The 18,569-nt window shown below is 37.5% G+C and overlaps 1 protein-coding gene across 1 annotated transcript; it reads left to right on the forward strand.

The window, feature by feature from the left end:
• Positions 1-1,681: 1,681 nt before the first annotated feature.
• On the forward strand, positions 1,682-18,329 carry lhx5 (LIM homeobox 5). Its single transcript, XM_035390006.1, has 5 exons — positions 1,682-1,851; positions 4,499-4,722; positions 7,142-7,419; positions 10,246-10,411; positions 16,623-18,329. The coding sequence occupies exons 1-5, from the start codon at positions 1,682-1,684 to the stop codon at positions 16,976-16,978; spliced, it is 1,194 nt and encodes a 397-aa protein (XP_035245897.1). The 3' UTR covers positions 16,979-18,329.
• Positions 18,330-18,569: the final 240 nt, after the last annotated feature.

Consider the following 18,569-nt stretch of genomic DNA (forward strand, 5'->3'; position numbering starts at 1 on the left):
TTTTTCCACAACGTTCCGGTTACTTTTAGACCTGTCTGTTTAGGATCAAATTATATTATGAGGAGCGCAGACATGCATCCATGAAAGACACTGATGGAAATAGTTATTTTCTGTGTCAAAATCCTCCTTCCTGACGCGCTCAACTTTTTCATGAAGCTCACCCTACTTCACCTCTTGTGTGTTCCAACTCCAGGGCACACTAGATCAAGTCTGTAAAGCTGTAAAGCACGCAATGAAATGACGAGCTAAATATTTAAATCCCCCTGCTTTGTGGCTACTTTGTCAAGCCGCTTGTAGATCCCTCCCATTCTATTTCGTAAAGAGAGTCCCAGCGTCTTAATTCGGTGCATTTCCCTGTAAATACTGCATGACAAAAAGCTTGTGAGCTGACAGCACCCCCACCCCCACCCCTTTGCCAAAATAAAACGTTTTGCTCGCCCAACAGCCTGCGAAGATAACTACAAAAAGCATAGAGCTAATAAACAATTAAATAAAATGGTTATTGTAGTAGGCCTACATTGAAGTGTACATATCGTCTATCGTCTACCGCATAGCTAGCCTACGTTAATAATTCTCATACAGGTAATAGGCTATACTTGGCAGAATGTTAATCGCACTGGAATGTTTTTGTTTATTCTTCTTTTTCTTTATTTTTCTTAATTTAATTAATTTAATTGAATCCCATGAAAGAAACCGAAAAGATCATAAACGTATGATTTAAATGTACTAATTCATAGTTTGGTAGTTTGTTGTTAATATTTAAGTGCGTGTACAAATAGTTAATTTTAATATTAGCTGCTGCATCCGCAAAGCAACAATCAAGTTTTTTTTTTTTTTTTCGTGTCACTAGAAATTAGCTTTTTCTGAACTACTAGACCTGAATTCTCAACGAATGGTTCCTTGAATGTAGGCCTAAATGAACAATGTGGTAGCTTCAGGCAGGAACAGTAACTAATCTAGGATTTATTGTGATGTTGGTGGTTATCCTATAGTTTGACAGAAACACACAACTTAGTATTTCCTATGTGTCTGGATGTCTAGTGTAAATGTCCCCATTCTCAAACATTGTAAAGTGTTTTCTTCTAGCGCCATAAACCCGGAGCAAAATTTGGCTGGGAAATACATTAGTGTGTCCCCATGACGACTCCGTTCTGATTGGCTGTTCATACAGAACCGCAACCACTGACGTCACTAAATGTGAATATGGATCCGCGAATTACCTCAAACTGGGTGCACAGCGATACGAATAGTGACGACGTGAGTTGAGGTGAAAAAAGTAAGCAGAATACTAACAAGAATAAGATAGGTCCAAACTAAGGAAGGAGGAATGTGAAGTAAAATATAAAACCCTTTATGCTCACGCCAGCAGACCAGAACATCTGTGTGATTCATCTTCCCGGACCACCATGTTATCTCCCCTTTCTCAGTCTTGGAGGATTGGGGGATGACGGGTACAGCGAGAAAGCGGTAGCACCTCGGGTTATCAATTTGAGTTGTGAGCTGTGGGAGGAGGTCAAGCACTTTCTACATACGCCGGAGACACAGTAAAGGGGATTTGCTTTGCATCGGTTTTCGGAAAGGAGTGAAGACGTTGTTCTTCGCAAACTCGTATAGCCACGGTCTGGACGGGGGTGCCCACTCGGGAAGGTTGGCACTGGTTGTCCTCCTGCACAGCAGTAGGATGATGCACTGTGCGGGGTGCGAACGGCCCATTCTGGATCGTTTCCTGCTCAACGTCTTGGACCGAGCCTGGCACGCCAAGTGCGTCCAGTGCTGTGAATGCAAGTGCAATTTAACGGAAAAATGTTTTTACAGGGAGGGCAAGATCTACTGCAAAAATGACTTTTTCAGGTAAGCGTGCAGCTTTTCTTTGTATGAGCAAAGTAAAATGGCAAATGTTGAAAAAGAAATCCCTCTTCTGAGGATAGTTGCGTTTTTTGGTTTTATCTTTCGGTGGAACAGCCATAATCGATAAAAAGGACATTGCATGTGATAGCATACATTCTGTGGCTTCTGATAGTGATATTTCCGAATCCACTCATAGTTATATGGTAATTATGTACACTTAAGGGATTGATTGATTTTAGGCAATGGTAGACACGGTGTAGAACCTATTACTGGCATTGCCCCTCCCTGTCTTCAACGATTACCGTTTCCGTGGCGCGAAAATTATTTTTGGCAGAATTTTATCAACTGTAAATTGGGAAAATATGGTTTTAAAAGTAAAGTTTGGTATGAGCAACAAAGCCCTTTCCGACGCAACGCGTTAATTCAACAATGAAACCGGATCGTTCATGCGTCCTGCTTGGATTGTAGCAGAATTGAAATTTGAGGTGCAGAGCATCCGAGCAATGCAATAAATAATAATGCAATAATATATTGGCAATGTGATATTAAGACAAGTATTTCTTAGTGTAGACATACTGTACTAGATATGCTTAGATTTGCCAAATTATTAAGATTATATTAGTTATTGGCTTTGGGCAATTGTATATTACCACTTTATGAATTACAATATTTATAGCTTCAAATTGAACTTAGGAAAATAATGTTATATTATGTTAAACATAATGAAGTTCTGAAACTCTTACTATGCATAATTATACATAATTATTATAATTTGATTATATTGTACCCACAATAATAATAATAATAATAGTAATAATAATAATAATAATAATACGTTTTATAATTATACAACTAGAAGGCTATTCTTTATTATTATTATTATTATTATTATTATTATTATTATTATTATTGAAACAATATAGGCGTTTTTACAAAATTATTATTATTTTTTCAATTATTGGAATCAAGTTCACGACACGCACACACACACACACACACACACACGCACAGGTCCTCGGCAGAATTTAATGAAATATGAAGTTACTCAAATTAAGACGGTTAATACCTTTATCTTTACCTTTACACGTTCTTTTCGTGTATTTTGGTATTTTAATATGTGTTAAAAGCCCTACTATTTTTCAACATCTATTCATTTTTTTTCAAGAACAACTTATCCGTGTAAATGAGTGTATTTATTTGTCATAATATTTACTATTAACCTGATGCTAGTAAAACTTTGTTGAACCCGTGGGACACTCATGATAAAATAATATATATTGTTACTCTGTGTCATGATATAATTTGTTGAACTATATTCAGCGGTTTGTGGGTTTAAATGCATTTGTCCCACTCAGTCAACTGTGATCATCACCATAGAGGACACTCAGCAAGTTGTGAGTTTAAATAAGAAACCGTTAATGAGACGAAACAATACTCAACCAAATGTTCCCATTTGTTGTGGAAGAGTTTAGCCCTTTCAAAAAAAAAAAAGGCCCCGGGTGCATTTGAAAAGGGCAACGGACCAATATCGTTACAAAGCACCAATTTGCATTGCACGCCGATCATGTTAAAAGATTCAGCCACCCCATGAAATAAAGTGTTCACAACTGGGTTCTTAAATGAGTCTTCAATAATATGACATTCGTCCCATTCCATCAATATGATTCAGGATTGGAAAAACTCCAATGGCATATAGGCTATGTTTTTGTCTAGTCTTTCCCAAAGCGGTTAATGTAGATTCTCCGCATCTTATTCGTGTTCAGTCTTCTTAATCCTGCAAAATCTCTCTGTTCACAGTATGTTGATTGTCAGCAATGCCCTTTTCGTGAATTGTGCAGACTTGCTGTCGGGTTAATTTTGTCAGAACGGTTATGTCTCGTCAGTTGGAAGCGGGACTATCTTGATAGAATTATGAAAGGCTTTGAAATCATGAACGGCTTTAATTTAAAATGCTACCGAAGCAATATGATGGTAGGCTATATGCTACTTACCGTCACACATTGCTATATTGTTCTACTATTCTTTTTATTATAGCTTGTAATGCCGAAATAATTTTACAGTAGCAAAGATATGAAATTACATTAACAATCTAATTTCATTGCATGGTAAGAAAAAAGAAAATAAAGAAAATGTACTTGTGTAGCAGGAACTGATGTTATAATACAACACAGTGGCATAATAATATATTATAATACTTTTATAAACCTTAGTTCATTAAAATTTCAGTTTACCTTAGAGTACACATTTATTTTGGAAAAACGTATTTTGTTGTGTTTGTTGGGCTCATACCTCCACCATCCTGTGCCTCATGCTACCTAGAAAAAAGACAAAAAGAGAAAATATAATTACGCGTAGCCTACTTATGTTTCACCAATGCCATCTGATGATCACGGTGAATTTTTCAGCCGCAGACTACATTTCAATTAAAATCCAAGGCCTGTTATTTTTTCTCCAGCATTACAACAGGCACGAGGTGTGATGCACCGGAGATTTACACGTTTTATAAATAACATTTAAAAAATAACATTTTTTTCTTCATGTTTTTTGTTTGATTGCCTCGCGAATAAATGTAACGCATATGCCTACACTGCGTGTTATGATTTTCCTGTTCCTCTTTGACGCGCCTTTTGTTGCTCTTCATGAATTGCAGGCGATTCGGAACGAAGTGCGCTGGCTGCCTCCAAGGTATCTCACCCAGCGACCTCGTAAGAAAAGCCAGGAACAAGGTTTTTCATTTGAACTGCTTTACTTGCATGGTCTGCAACAAACAACTTTCCACGGGAGAGGAGCTGTATATAATTGACGAAAACAAGTTTGTTTGTAAAGAAGATTACTTGAACAACAGCGTCATTAAAGAAGTCAGTTTAAATTCAGGTAATATTTATTTATTTATTTATTTATTTAAGTTTGATTGCTTTCACCCAAGTCGCTACGTAGCATGGTTAAGCCTATCGTAAGTAAACATTAAGGTCTTTTGTCTAACAGTAAAATGTCCTGTTTTTCATTGTAAATAGATTGTACCATTCAATAATGACGATAATAATAACAACAACAACAATAATAACAATAATAATAATAATAATAATAATAATTATTGTTATTATTATTATTATTAGCAGTAGTAGTAGTAGTACAATACATTTAACTTTTCTAATTATAGTGTGCCGGAACTGTATTATGTTTGACGTAATATGGCATTATTGGCCTAAGTGCAATTTGAAGCTAAAAATAAAGGTTACTCTTCACTGGACATAAACATATGTTTTATGGGTGGCACCTTGCTTTTGTGTATATCTTTTATACGGATAATAAACATTGGGCTTAGGATAAGAAAATCCTCCCAATGCTGTGTTCCTTGCACGATTTAAGTTTAACAAAAATATTCGTTAGTTGCCGGAAGATCGTCAACACATTCCAAGCACTAGTTTCAACAACGGAAAGACTGACCTCCAATTGAAATGTCTTAATGGTCAAAATTGTATGACAGTTCCCAAAATATAGTAGTGGGGATTCACCTCAAAGCAGCGGTGATAATTAGCAACTGCCTCCACTTTCCCTTTGGGCAAACTGTACAAAGATGTACGTCTTACTGGTTGTCTTATTTTACTGTATGTCTCCAAACTCTGGCGGTTTTGATTGCTCCTTGTCTATTTGTTATTTTCATTTTAATTAATATTAATAACAACTAGTGCTTCTATTTGTATGTGCTGAATGACTACACTTCTTTGTCCGTTCTCATTTTAAAAATCACAATGTAAATGACAAGACATCTGTTATAAAATCTATTTGTTTTCACTTCTATGAAGGACTGGGCCTATTTTTCATACGGTTTTTGTTGAAACACTCCTTCTCCTTGATATAAATGAACTGTGTAATACCCCCCAAAATAACAAAAACAACAGCAAACTGCATTATGAACATTTCAGTGCTAGCTTGACGTTATTCAAATGGCCCACATTGATATGACAGCCCAGCACCATTTATCGTTACCTGCATATTCAGGACCATGGACAGAGAACCACCCCCCCCCCCCCAGGTTAATCTGTCATCAGTTTAGCATCCTGGTATTTCTTGCAAGAGTGAAAAGTGGTAGCTGGGTTATACCAGTTGTGACTGAACTTCATCAGCACAAACATTAGACTTCTTTTGACGCAGCATCTCTGATTCATTAACCAAATGTCCACATTGGGGGGGGGGGGCGTTTACTTGTCCTTTGAAAGATCGTGTGTTGGTGACTGGCATCACACCAGCAGCAATTTTAGTCTGTGCAGTTAGTTAATTGAATATAAATAGCTTATTAATATTTTTTTCCCCTGTATGGCTATGCACTGATGACGGCCATGTTCCAATTAGTTGGCAAAAATGATTTGTATAAAGGCACCTTTGTCCTGTCTTTTTCCCAATAAGAAATAATGGCTCCTTCAGTTATTTTTCAAAATGAATTACATAAAAAACAAAAACAAAAAAATAATGCAGGCAAATTTGTTCTGTTACTGTGTATGCAATACTTTGTCAGCTAATGTACTTAACATTTGGAAAAGCAATCAAATGAGCCATCTGCAGAGCGATTTTGGAATCTACCATTTTAATGTCTATAGGTGCATTTATTTGGGAGGTATTTGAACTTTATTAAGATTATGCATTAGGTTACGTTTGTAAAATATGTCACAATTTAATGAATTATTTGGTGAATTATGAGAAGTTACTGGCTTAGCCCATCGACCAGGACTGTGGCTGATGCACACGGGGTATTGGTATAATGACTAAATTGGGGAGAAAGATGGGAGAAAATGGCAAAAAAAACAAATAAAAAACAGTAATATGATGATAGTGTGCTGAACACAATATGTTTGTAGCTATTTATGTATACGTACAGTAAAAACTGACATATGCACACGCATGCATACATATATACTCCCATTGTATGTTGTGAATGCCTTATGCCGCAATATGTGATCTCAGAAGACCTGCAATTAATTTCAGACTTCAGTTTGGGCTATATGGAATACTGTGTTAGAATTTGATATGAATATGTGTGACTAGGCCCACTCACCATTTATTGTTGCCTTTTATGGTGTCCATAAACAAAGAATTGAGCATTATTTCATTGAACTAGCCAACTTGACATTTTTAATTTGTCAAGTGAAGATTTAAAATGTCCTTGCTGAAGTTGATCAGTACCGCACTGCCAATCCAATTGTGTTTCTTTCTGTGCCATTGAATCATGGCACCTTTCTACACAAAATATGACTTTCTAAAGGCTTCTCTAAAGCATTTTCTTTTCAACCAACAGTGTCTTCATGTACAGACAGAAGTCTGTCACCGGACCTCCAAGATCCAGTACAAGATGACACTAAAGAAACGGACAATTCCACCTCCTCAGACAAGGAAACTAACAATAACGAGAATGAGGAACAGAACCTGGGCACCAAGAGGAGAGGGCCACGGACCACTATAAAGGCCAAACAGTTAGAAACCCTTAAAGCTGCTTTCGTTGCCACCCCAAAACCCACCCGTCACATCCGGGAACAGTTGGCGCAGGAGACCGGGCTGAACATGCGGGTAATCCAGGTGCGTTTTTAGGATTTTATTAAAGCTTTTTAATGATTCCTTTGATTGGCTGTCGTTAGCTTAGCCCTGCTGTGGCAGCAGGAGAAAAATATCACCGTACTGTCCATTTAATCATCAATTTTAAATAAATGCTGCTGATGTCTGACAATGAGATCTATAACTATACAAGACATATAATTATTTGACCTATTTGTGTAGGAAATGGACTGCATGGAAAGTGATAGTAGATATGATCATTTAGAAAAAGCATGGAAAACATGGAGAAGAAACATGGAAAAATGCACAGATAAACACTATTTTTAAGTGCATTGTTTCTTTATTGGTTGTTACTCAGTAGAATTTTATTATGTTTTATTTCCTTTTAAAGTAGTCTACTTGGTCATCATTTACTGCTGATGGTCATCACATTTGAATTTGTCCTTCAAAATAAAACTAGTTTGTGCATACTGATCAACTGCTGATCATTTTGTCATACTAATTCACAGAAAATAAAAAAGAACACATTTTTATTTCATTTGTATGCTATTTAGATTTCACAACATATTCAGATGTCTGAATAGGGGAGACGGAGAAAAATAAAGAAGTAAACGAAATCATTCAAAATGTCAAAATCCTATCTCAATTTGCTTTGATTACGTGAATACTCAGAATTGAGATTAGAAATGTAATTAAGTGCTCATGGTAAGATTTGTCATCCAGTCTGTGTGACTAAAGCAGGAGAGGCTCCTGGTTCCAAAATACAAATCCCCGCTATAATATTTCTATTTTTATTGCATTTTAAAAGGGTAAATTTAGCTCCAAATTAACTATAAAAATGACTTGATGGTTGACCTACACTTGGATGCTTTAGTAGTTCTCCATCAAAGTTTTTTTTTTTTTTTTTTTTTCCCTTATCAGCATTTATTTATTTGGTGTTTTATTCAACTGGTGTCTGTTTCCATCTTATTATCACAATGAACTGTGCAGAAAATAGACCATATAATTCCCCACGCAATGTGCAACATACCAAGTTATGGCAGTGGTTTTTGCCTATTTATTGGCTATCCAAATCTCCACTTCAACCCATTACTTCAACAATAATTTAAAACTTGCAAATGACTCCTATGCAATTTCTAAGGAAGAAAAATCTTTGTTGAGAGTTGCTTCACCACAGGGGTGCCATCCATCTCTCTTAAAATCTCATTTCAACCTGTTTAATTATCTGTTCCAAATGATCCTTTTTAATCAGTAAAATACTTACATGTTAAATATTACATCATTAAATCCATATTATATGTGATTTGATCATTGTGATGGTCCACTGACAAAACTAAAATATCCCGGTGCCTGCATGTGTAGCCTAAATGAGTGTTAGCTGTGATCAGCTTTATTAGCCTGTCTGATTAGATGCATCCTTCCAACTTGTTCATTTACTATAAATATTTTACCTGCACACCCTTGCTAGAGAATCATAATCAATCATAAAAAATAGAAGTTGCTTTAGTTCTTTTGAACTGAAAAAGGCTGTGATCTATTTTGTTTATTAAAAAAAAAAAGAAAAACATTGGCCCCCATGTTATCTTTGAACATTTTGTTTACTGATTCTTCAATGCTTGAAGACATAGGCATTGGGCCGTGACCATTGTTAGAATGACAGCCATTTCAAAATGCATTGACTGTCTTACTGATAATCTGTAACATTTTCTAAGACATTGGAGGATAAGAAATGACTGCTTTGAAATACATAAATATCAAGCCACCAAACATGTAGCTTATTAAGGGACCTTAGAGGTAATAATCCCATACATTCCAAAATTATGTATAGCCATCTGTGGAGCCACAGAGGGCACAGGCTTCCTTGTCTGAATTCCCTTTACATGTTTGTTATAAAATGATATTAGTATGTGCTCTGCATACAGATAATTAAAAACCAATTTTCTGCCATTATTTCAGGCATGACAGACATGACAAAAAAAATTTCAGGCATGACAATGAAATATAAGCAAATAAATAAGTAAATAAACACAGGGGATGGAATCCCACTTGTAGGACCTCTGTTTCGAGCCAGAATCTTGTTCCTGCAAATATGTACTCTGTGTTGAACTATGTTGATAATGTTACTTGCCACCACCACACACTTATGATTACAGTTGGCCCCATTATGCAGCCACCTGATATGAATATTATGGCTTATATTTTATGTGGGTGTGTTTACACTAATTTACAGATTTTCTAACATGGTGACACTGAGGAGACTAACATTTAGACTAACATTAGTTTTCATATCTTTCAATATATCTGGCGTACTACACAGTAAAATGCCCAGTGCTAATTCAGTTCTAACAATTGAGTCCAATTAGGACCATCATAGTCCAATTAGGACCATCATATGTACTCTGTAAGGACATTTCACTGTGTATGTATGGATATTCTCATGTGATGGAAACGTGATTTATTTTATTAATAAAAGGCAATGTTGTCATCCCTCATCTTAAGAACAATGAGCATCAATGTAGCTAACACAAAATTGTTCAGCATCGTAAAACAAAATTTAGCTTTAAGATTGACACTGTGACAAGGCTTTGGAGGCATTGATATTAATCTGCAATGTTTGCACTGTGGAAATAAACAAAACTGCAGCTTGAAAGGGTAGGTCATATGCCTGTTTCAGTTTAGGTTTTTAATAGAATTTATGTCCTAAATACACACACATTCATTCACACAATGTCATGCACACACACAGACACACACCTACACACACACACACTAATTATACATAAATAAAATTGTTTTTATTTATTTAAAAATTGTTGTTGTTGTACATTAATTGTGCTAGGCCATTTGCAGGTGTGGTTCCAGAACCGAAGGTCCAAAGAGCGGCGAATGAAGCAGCTGAGTGCGCTAGGAGCCAGGCGACATGCTTTCTTCAGGGGCCCACGGAGAATGCGGCCCCTAGGCGGCAGACTTGAGGACCCTGAAATCCTGGGGTCGGGGCCGTACAGCTATTATGGCGGTGAGCCTTAGCTATAGTCTTTTCAGAAACATGATTATTTGTCCCTGTTTCTCTTTCTCTTTCTCTTAGTGCCTAAGCTGTTGCATTAATTAATATTGGTTATATTGTATAACCTTCTGACCTTTTCTGTCATACCTCATTTTCTATGATTGCCTGTCAAAATCCAAGCATTTGTGGAATAACATTCAAATTACCTGTCATAGTCATTGCATGTGGGAAGGCACTCATGTAAATTATGGTTGTTCTTGCATGCTGTGTAAAATTTATTTCATCAAGTTGACAGCGGTGTTTGTATCCAAAAACTCTTAAAAGATGATAGGCATCCTGTTTAAACTGTATCTGCACATAGTCTGTCTTGCCATTTGAATATCGTAGTACTCTTGGTGGATAAATCCTGTGCTAATCAATCATTGTATCATAGACTAGTGCATGTATGGCCACATGTAAAACCTATTTCAATATAGATCCAAATTAATCATCTCAAAAGACTCATTGGCAGAATTGACTCTGATGGTCCATGTCTGGGAACACTGGTTTTTTTAGTTTTTGTCATGTGTCCTGCCATTATAAATTATATTTGTACAACCAAAAATTATTCAGAACCATTTTAGTTAATGTGGAGTCATTGTGCCATGTATCAGTCCTCTTGGGGAAATGTTCAAATATTGGTCAAAATATGCATTTATATTACTGGAAATACCCACAGTGCCTTGGCTGAATTGAAAAAAAAAAAAAACTCATTTCTCTGTTACCAATTACTAATCCAAGTGACTGGAAACTGTAAGACAGGGGTTCACTGTAGTCATGCGTTTCTACTTTCCCTTGAAATTTGCAATTTGCAAGCACCTGCTGAGGAAAGATGATCAATTGTTTAAAATGCTCTAAGGTGAACTCCCTTCAAAATTCTAATAGAAGGGGAGATATTGTCACACACTTTGGCCTTCCCCTGCAGCAGACACAATGTGAATACGAATTACTATGCTAGGCAGTGCTGGTCCCTACCTGCTATCCAGCCAGAATGGCCTGAACCAGCACCAGCTGTTGCTTATGCTATAATTTTCATCCTGCCACAGCCTTCTCCCTTGCTTCAGTTATTGTTCACACCCTCATCTTTGGCCCTGCCAACTTTCCAATGGCTGTTGTGTTTCTAGGTGTTGCGTGCTTTCCCTGACACTTCAGCACTGGAGCCAAAATGTCACTGTTGAAAATAGATTTGTGAAGACAGTTTTTGACAGCCTTTGTTGAACTGCCATTGTGGACTTCCTCCATATCCCTCTGTGGATATGTTCACCTCCAATACTGATGTGTTTATCATCTTCATGCCCCTCCTCCAGTATACCAAAAGTTTATCCTGAAACTCTTTGCAGACTACGGTTTGCCCAGTTGTAACAGGACTGTGTACAGAATGTGTACAGCAGAAAGTCTCAATACATGACATTGTTCCAATCCCTTTAGTACCTATCTTTTACTAAACACTACAAGGTCGACAATGAATAGATAACTTTTTATAATGTGGATTTCAACAGACTGCTATCAGCATTTCTATCCATTCCGAGGTAGTCGCGTTGACCATAATTTCGATTGACATGTTTGCTTTATCATTGAGACTGGCTTCGTGTATTTCCACAGTCTTATAAAACGCGTCCAGTTAAATATATCCCGCTGGGAATGTGTCCAGTTCTCATTCTGCCCTGTGCCCTCATCTTTGGCATGGGAGTAGTGTCCGTCTGCTCTTTCTGGCCTCCTCAGTGAGGTGTTGCCATGGCGCTCTGTGGCGGAATGTGCTCGAGCCATGGCACTGAATATGCTCTCGACCTGCCGGGGAGCTTTTAATCTGCACAGCGGGGGACTCTGCACCTACCTAAAACACCCTTGTCACCCCGGAATACAAACAACAACAACAACACATCTTCGGAGCTCTGTGAAAGTATGCTTCCCGACTGCCTTCGCCAGAATATGGGTCTGTCTGATGCCTTTGTTGGAACTTTATAGCAAGAGATCTTGCAGCTAATGCAATAAAATACATTTTAAGGATTCACTAGCAAAAAAACCGTTAAAAACATTTTTTTTCTGTGCAGTTTAATTCAACTGTTCAACAGTTTTTCTGTTTTTAATAGTAATATGACTGGCATTGTTTGAGGCAGGTAGAAAGAAATGGTCTACTAATATAAAAATATCAGTTTTGATAATCGGATTAGTTCATTTACAATATTGAATGTAAATTAATTCCTAAATTGCCTTGTGATGAGAATTTCTGAATACTGATCCTGCTAAGCATTTCAGAATTATTTTTAAAAATTTTATTTTCTAGCTAGCTAAAATAATATTATTCTATTTATCCGTACATTTATCCAAATATATATTATGTCACATTCTTATAATCATAGTCATTGTGCCTTAATCAGAATGTTTAGAATGTAACTACTATTTAAAATAGTATGTCTATACAACTCATTTGGAAGCACATATTTTGAAAAGGTTAATCGTTTTCAATATAAATTAATAGGAATTGGCATTAATGGTGATCCCTCATTTTAAATGTGTCCCTAACATTGCCTAAACATTGTGCCCTTTCACACACTTACTATCTTTATATTGCATTCCCTCCATTTCATTCCAATTCTCTTCCTTTCTTCTGCTCTCTGGGAACAAAGATTCAGGCCAGCCTGGTACGATGTGCATTCACACTACAGTCGTTCAAGTTGTCTCTCAGCCTTCGAGCATATGGAGGACAACTTTCAGAAAGTGGGGCTCTTCTGTTTGGTGTTCACACATATGGTACCCCCCACCACCGCGCATACACACAGTTCTAATATTCATTCAAGCCAGTTAACAGATTTCCTCAGAAATCCTCCAGGACTATCTTGAGCCAGGCTGGCATGTATCAAATCTGAAAATTCTCCTTGTTATATTGGGAATTTACACAAGAACGTATGGATAAGTAAACAGTGTACAAATCACTTAAAATTTATTTAAAGAAAGCCGTTTTACGCTCAACTGTTGTGGGAATGGGCATTTTTCATTTGAATATATATATATATATATATATATATATACACAGTAAGTGGAGAGATGAATGAAGTACCTGGTAATAATTATGACAAGCTTAATTTCATTTTGGGGTCTATGGGTAGCAAAGGCAAATCAATATATTGAAGGGTAAATAGGCAATGAAGCTCATGTCAACTGTTTTTGTCTGAGCAAACACACACTTTGACGTATGTGGCAGTGCAGTGCCATCTCCGGAGAGCAAAAATCAGATCTTCATTTTGACTGATTGATAAAAAGCCTTTTAATTATCCATGTTCAATCATCACCTACCATATGCCTATGATGCTGGGAAATTGTTTTCTGAATCTATATTTCTACAGTGCGATGTACAAAAAATGTTCAAAAGCATAGCAGATATATTTTAATAGCTGATAATAGAGCTGTATTCATGTGACAAAGGCCCCCGGAGTCACCAAGAAAACAGAGAAGTGCTAGACATGGCATTCATCCCTCATCACCCTGTTTGTCGCCCTGTTCGCATCCTAGCATAGAAGTGCAAAATGCTCTATTATTATATATCTCCTGCTCTCCATCGTTTAGTAATTATCTTTCAATTATTCACTAATACTGTGCGATTGGGTTAAACTGACCTTTTTGTAATGGTGTTTCTAAATATGCCCTTTTCAGATAGTGATTTGGTCTAATGTGGTTAGAATGTATTGGCCATAGTTACATTTATTTGCTCTGAAAATATTGGCCTATCCTGGTATAGCAGCATTTCTGCTTGAATTACAGTTTATGCTTTGCTGTTTATTTCAGCTCAGCAAAAAATATTCAGATTAATTGGACCTCACTCAGTTCAGTACATCCCCTTTACAGTGAAAGTGAACTTCTGACTTGAACCCATATAAAAAAAAAACAGAAAAAAAACACTCAGCTATAATACATATGCAATAAACGTATCAGGAATGGAGTGTTCAGGTTTCTAAAATTAAACTTTAAAAATGAAAAGTTACAAATATCAGTTTCAAGAATGTTTATCCTGTATTGATTTTGAATTGTATGCTTACATTGCAGTAGCCTTATTTATTTAAGTATTTATTGTAAATGAGCTATGTGGCAGGGCTCAATCTGACAGAGGGAATCGGGGCAATCAGGCCACGCCCACTGGTTAAGTAGGCACACACTCCTAGGTGGCATTAACTAATACACCCAGACAGAGCCCGCTGCTGGCATAAACACTATGCAGTCATTTAGGGCCACAAATATCCTTGGGCCACACAATTCAAGGTAGGTGCAATTTACGTAAGAGCACTTTGGGGCCTCAACAACATTCTTGTTTAGGGCCACCAAAACTCTAGAAGTGGCACTGAGCCCAGGGCTTAAAAGTGCGCATCTTTTCACAGTGGGTGGCTGAGGCTGGGAATCCTTGTAGGCTACATAAAGCAAGGTGAGAACAAGAAAAACCAGAAAGTTGACAAGTTTTCGTGGCGCTTTTATCCTTCTTGTTTGTTATTTTGTTCTCCCCCTTGTTTGTATGTGGGGAAAGAGAGAAGATTTGTTTTTTTATTTTTTTATTTATTCTCTTGCTCTCTAAATAAAACCCAGTGAAACCAGAATTACTGCATATTCCTGTGTCCTACTATCTGGCATATGGCAATTTGGTGCCGAAATCCTGGACTGCCGAATCTCCCTCCCAGGGGTTTCACACAGCATGTGACATAAATGGTGTGGAAACCTGGGCCTCAATGTGAGCCGAATTAGCCTGAATGGCTTTGGCTGAATTCTGGTGGTGAGGGAAAGTGGCATTCATTCCGGTGTCTTCGCCTACTGGTGGAAAGAGCAGCACCTGGGTGGTGTTAACTAAGCAGCCTAGGTGCTTTAAGATGTGCTCCTCTCCACAGTATGGAGCTGGGACCAAGAGCATGCATTAAGAGAGCAAGTTTGTTTTTCTGGGCACTAACGACAAAGCAAAAGTAGGCTGAAAAGCAGATTAACTGAACAGCTGGAAAAAGTGACAAGCTAAAAAGAAAAGGGGCTTGCTTTCTTTTGTCTTTGTTGTTTCACTTTATTATTTTTGCCTCAGATCACTGAGGGGGAACTTAAACAGCTCACATTCAAATAGATAGATGTTTGATTTAGTTATATTCTCAATATCAAATCCCATTGACTTTCATTGTATTATTATTTAGCAATGGTGCTACATAATGGCACATTTTCTATTTTTGCCATTTCCCAGTTTTATTTCATTTAATTAATTTATTCATTTATTTTGATATCATTTAATTCATATGATGCTATACAATCCCCAAGATCTTTATTGCAGGTGCTATATCTGGTTTCATAACTGGTGTGGTCAACAAAGCCCTGCTTTTGTTGTTGTTGTTTCTGTTCTTCTTCTTCTTCTTCTTTATTATTATTATTATTATTATTATTATTAGTAGTAGTAGTAGTACTCCAAAACTAAAACAATTTTACTTCCTAATTGATACAATCTCACAAAACTTGGCAGTTATGTCAGTTATATCTTGCTGGCTTATACTACCATTTAAATGACACTAGTGGTGGATCTTGAAATTGTAGTTGAACCCGTCTTTCTGTACTAAACCAACGAGCCTCTTAGCAAAGCTCCAATGCATCCAAACTGTCTAATTTAATGTGATGTATGCTGTACGTTTCTGATAACATCAATATGCTGGTTATCTAAATCAGCTATCTGTGCTATCACACTGATTTAATTCTATTGCAATCATGCTCATAAGCCGAAACATTACTAATCATCTAAAGGATCAAAATACTAACCTTGCTAACTGATTCCGTTTAGTTTCTTACTTTACTGTTGAGTAACGATTCAACAGTCCTTACTTCCGCTTTCTAGGATTCGAGCCCAGCAGCGTCTCAGACCTTTTTTCCCCCAGCTATGGAATGCAACCATTGTACTTTTCACTAATTTCAGTCATTAAAAACAAACAAATATGGAAATGAATATTAGAAATGTAATGTTTTGTACATGCTTATTATTATTATTATTATTATTATTTTCTTTGTGGTCCCTCTGAACCCATTATTGCTGCTTGGCTTGTAGCAATAATTCTTTCTCTTTGTTTCATTCATTCTTCTTTAATTAAATCATTTTGTAATGTGAATTTTGGGTAGTCAGTATGGAATTCACAGAATTTGAGAGGATTAAACCATTTCCTCTTCTTCCTTTTCTTCCTAGATTACCAAGGGGACTACTATGGCCCTGGTGGCAACTATGAATTCTTCCCACATGGTCCCCCCTCTTCACAGGCTCAGTCTCCTGCCGAGTCTGGCTACATCCTGAGCTCCGGGCAGGGGCCACTGGAGGGTCCCATGTCGGGCCACCACTCATCAGACAACCAACGCTACACGGACATGATCTCCCATGCCGACTCTCCCAGCCCGGAACCTGGCCTCACAGGACCCCTGCACCCCATCCCGGGGGAGGTTTTCACTGGGGGGCCTAGTCCACCTTTCTCCCTGGCCAGCAACTCCAGCTACAGTGCCCCTCTGTCGCACTCTGGCCAGGAGATGGGTGAAACAGCTGTTTGGTAGATTATCTAGTAGACACTGGTACTGGTACAGTGTTAGATGTACAGTAGGGGAAAAAAAGAAACTGCTGCCTGCTATTCTGGAAATGGAAGGGGTTGGAAGTTGCCCCAGTCCAAATAGCTGCCAACTCCCCAACCTCTACTCAGCCAAAACCTTCCCATTGCTCCTATGGGTGGACTGAAGGAGTTGAATGTGTTGTAGTTTGGACAAAACACCCATAAGACAAGGAGTACATAACAGCAGGCTTTGTTCCTTCTTAATTTTCACGACCGATAAATTGCTTTCCGTCTGGACCTCAGCAATTTACAGAAAAGATGTGGAGGACTGAGAAGAACTGCTGTGCATATAATAGCCCCATTTTCATCCATTTTGTTTGTGGTCCATAAGTCTGTTTGAACCAAGTCAGTATGAACATTTTATTGAAATTAATTTGAACAGTATTCTGTTTTCCAGGGCCTTGCATAATCCAGGGAAGTGCTTTAACAGTATGTTAATTAAGGGAAACCTCATCAAGTGACTAGGTAGCTAAAGGCTTAACCCCCAAGACTTAAAAAAAAAACAGAGGGAAAGTCACTAAATGAATTTGGAATGTGAAGTAACACCAGCGACAGCAATGTGTCAATTATCTAGCTAATGAAAATGTACGGTAGTACACATCAACCGCATATTCAATTAAAACTAGAAGATAGGCGTTGCAGCTGTTGCTGCAATTTATGTTATGTGTTAAAGGTATCTCCCTGATGAACTAATAAGACCTTGCTTGAATCTGCTGTCATTTACAGAGTGATGTCATACAAGAAGACACATTGGGTGCAGTCAGTACCACTGACCTCATGGGAGGATATTTCATGACCACCATAACAAGAGCCATTCCAATTCTTAGTGAGCTGTGGTTACTTTGGTGTACCCTGCAAGATCTCTTTTGCAAAATACACATAGCAGAGAAGGCATTTACCTTGTTTCATAGACAGAAACCACAGAGCATTGAGAAATTGAAATAAGAACATAACATGACTGTTAAACCTCTGGCACTTAACTGCATTGGTTTTGTATTTTTAATCCTCATTTCATAAAAATGGAGATGTGCCTACTTACATTAGAAACAACAAAATGGTGGACAGTACAGATTCCTCAAGTGGTCCACGAAAGTAATAATCTTCACTGCAGAGCGAGCTTGGTTGGCAAAAATGTGAGGTTTCATCACGGTTTTCATTAGCATAGAAAAAACAAATCTCTATTGCTAGGAGAGAAGAGGCAGCTTCACTGACTTGCGAAGAACTGTAAGCTTCATTTCATCATCAAAGGTCGCCTTGCAGTGTATGCTTGTTAATAAATATGATGAGTTCACTCCTGATTTAGCAAGAACGCTCTTATACTGACTTTAGTTTAACTTCTGTAGCTTCCTGTCTATGCTACAATGCTACTGAGTACGGATATTGAAGTAGTGCTCATTTTAAACCTGCAAGGCTTTTTGCTTCTCCTTCCACAGCTTATCATTCAGTAACATCATGTGAAGCGATTGCTTGCTGGGGGGTGAGGCAGAGGCTCAGAAAACAGTTAGGAATACAGCCTCCCGTTCTGTTTCGGCTTCCAA

Source organism: Anguilla anguilla, chromosome 14, assembly GCF_013347855.1.
Source record: "Anguilla anguilla isolate fAngAng1 chromosome 14, fAngAng1.pri, whole genome shotgun sequence".
Lineage (NCBI taxonomy): Eukaryota > Metazoa > Chordata > Actinopteri > Anguilliformes > Anguillidae > Anguilla > Anguilla anguilla.

What these genes read in the sequence shown, in the direction of transcription:
- lhx5 (XM_035390006.1), top strand. Translation starts at nt 1,682, where the DNA reads ATGATGCACTGTGCGGGGTGCGAACGGCCCATTCTGGATCGTTTCCTG. An exon ending in TGCAAAAATGACTTTTTCAG is followed by an intron (nt 1,852 to 4,498) that starts GTAAGCGTGCAG and finishes CATGAATTGCAG; the next exon opens with GCGATTCGGAACGAAGTGCG. An exon ending in TGAACATGCGGGTAATCCAG is followed by an intron (nt 7,420 to 10,245) that starts GTGCGTTTTTAG and finishes GGCCATTTGCAG; the next exon opens with GTGTGGTTCCAGAACCGAAG.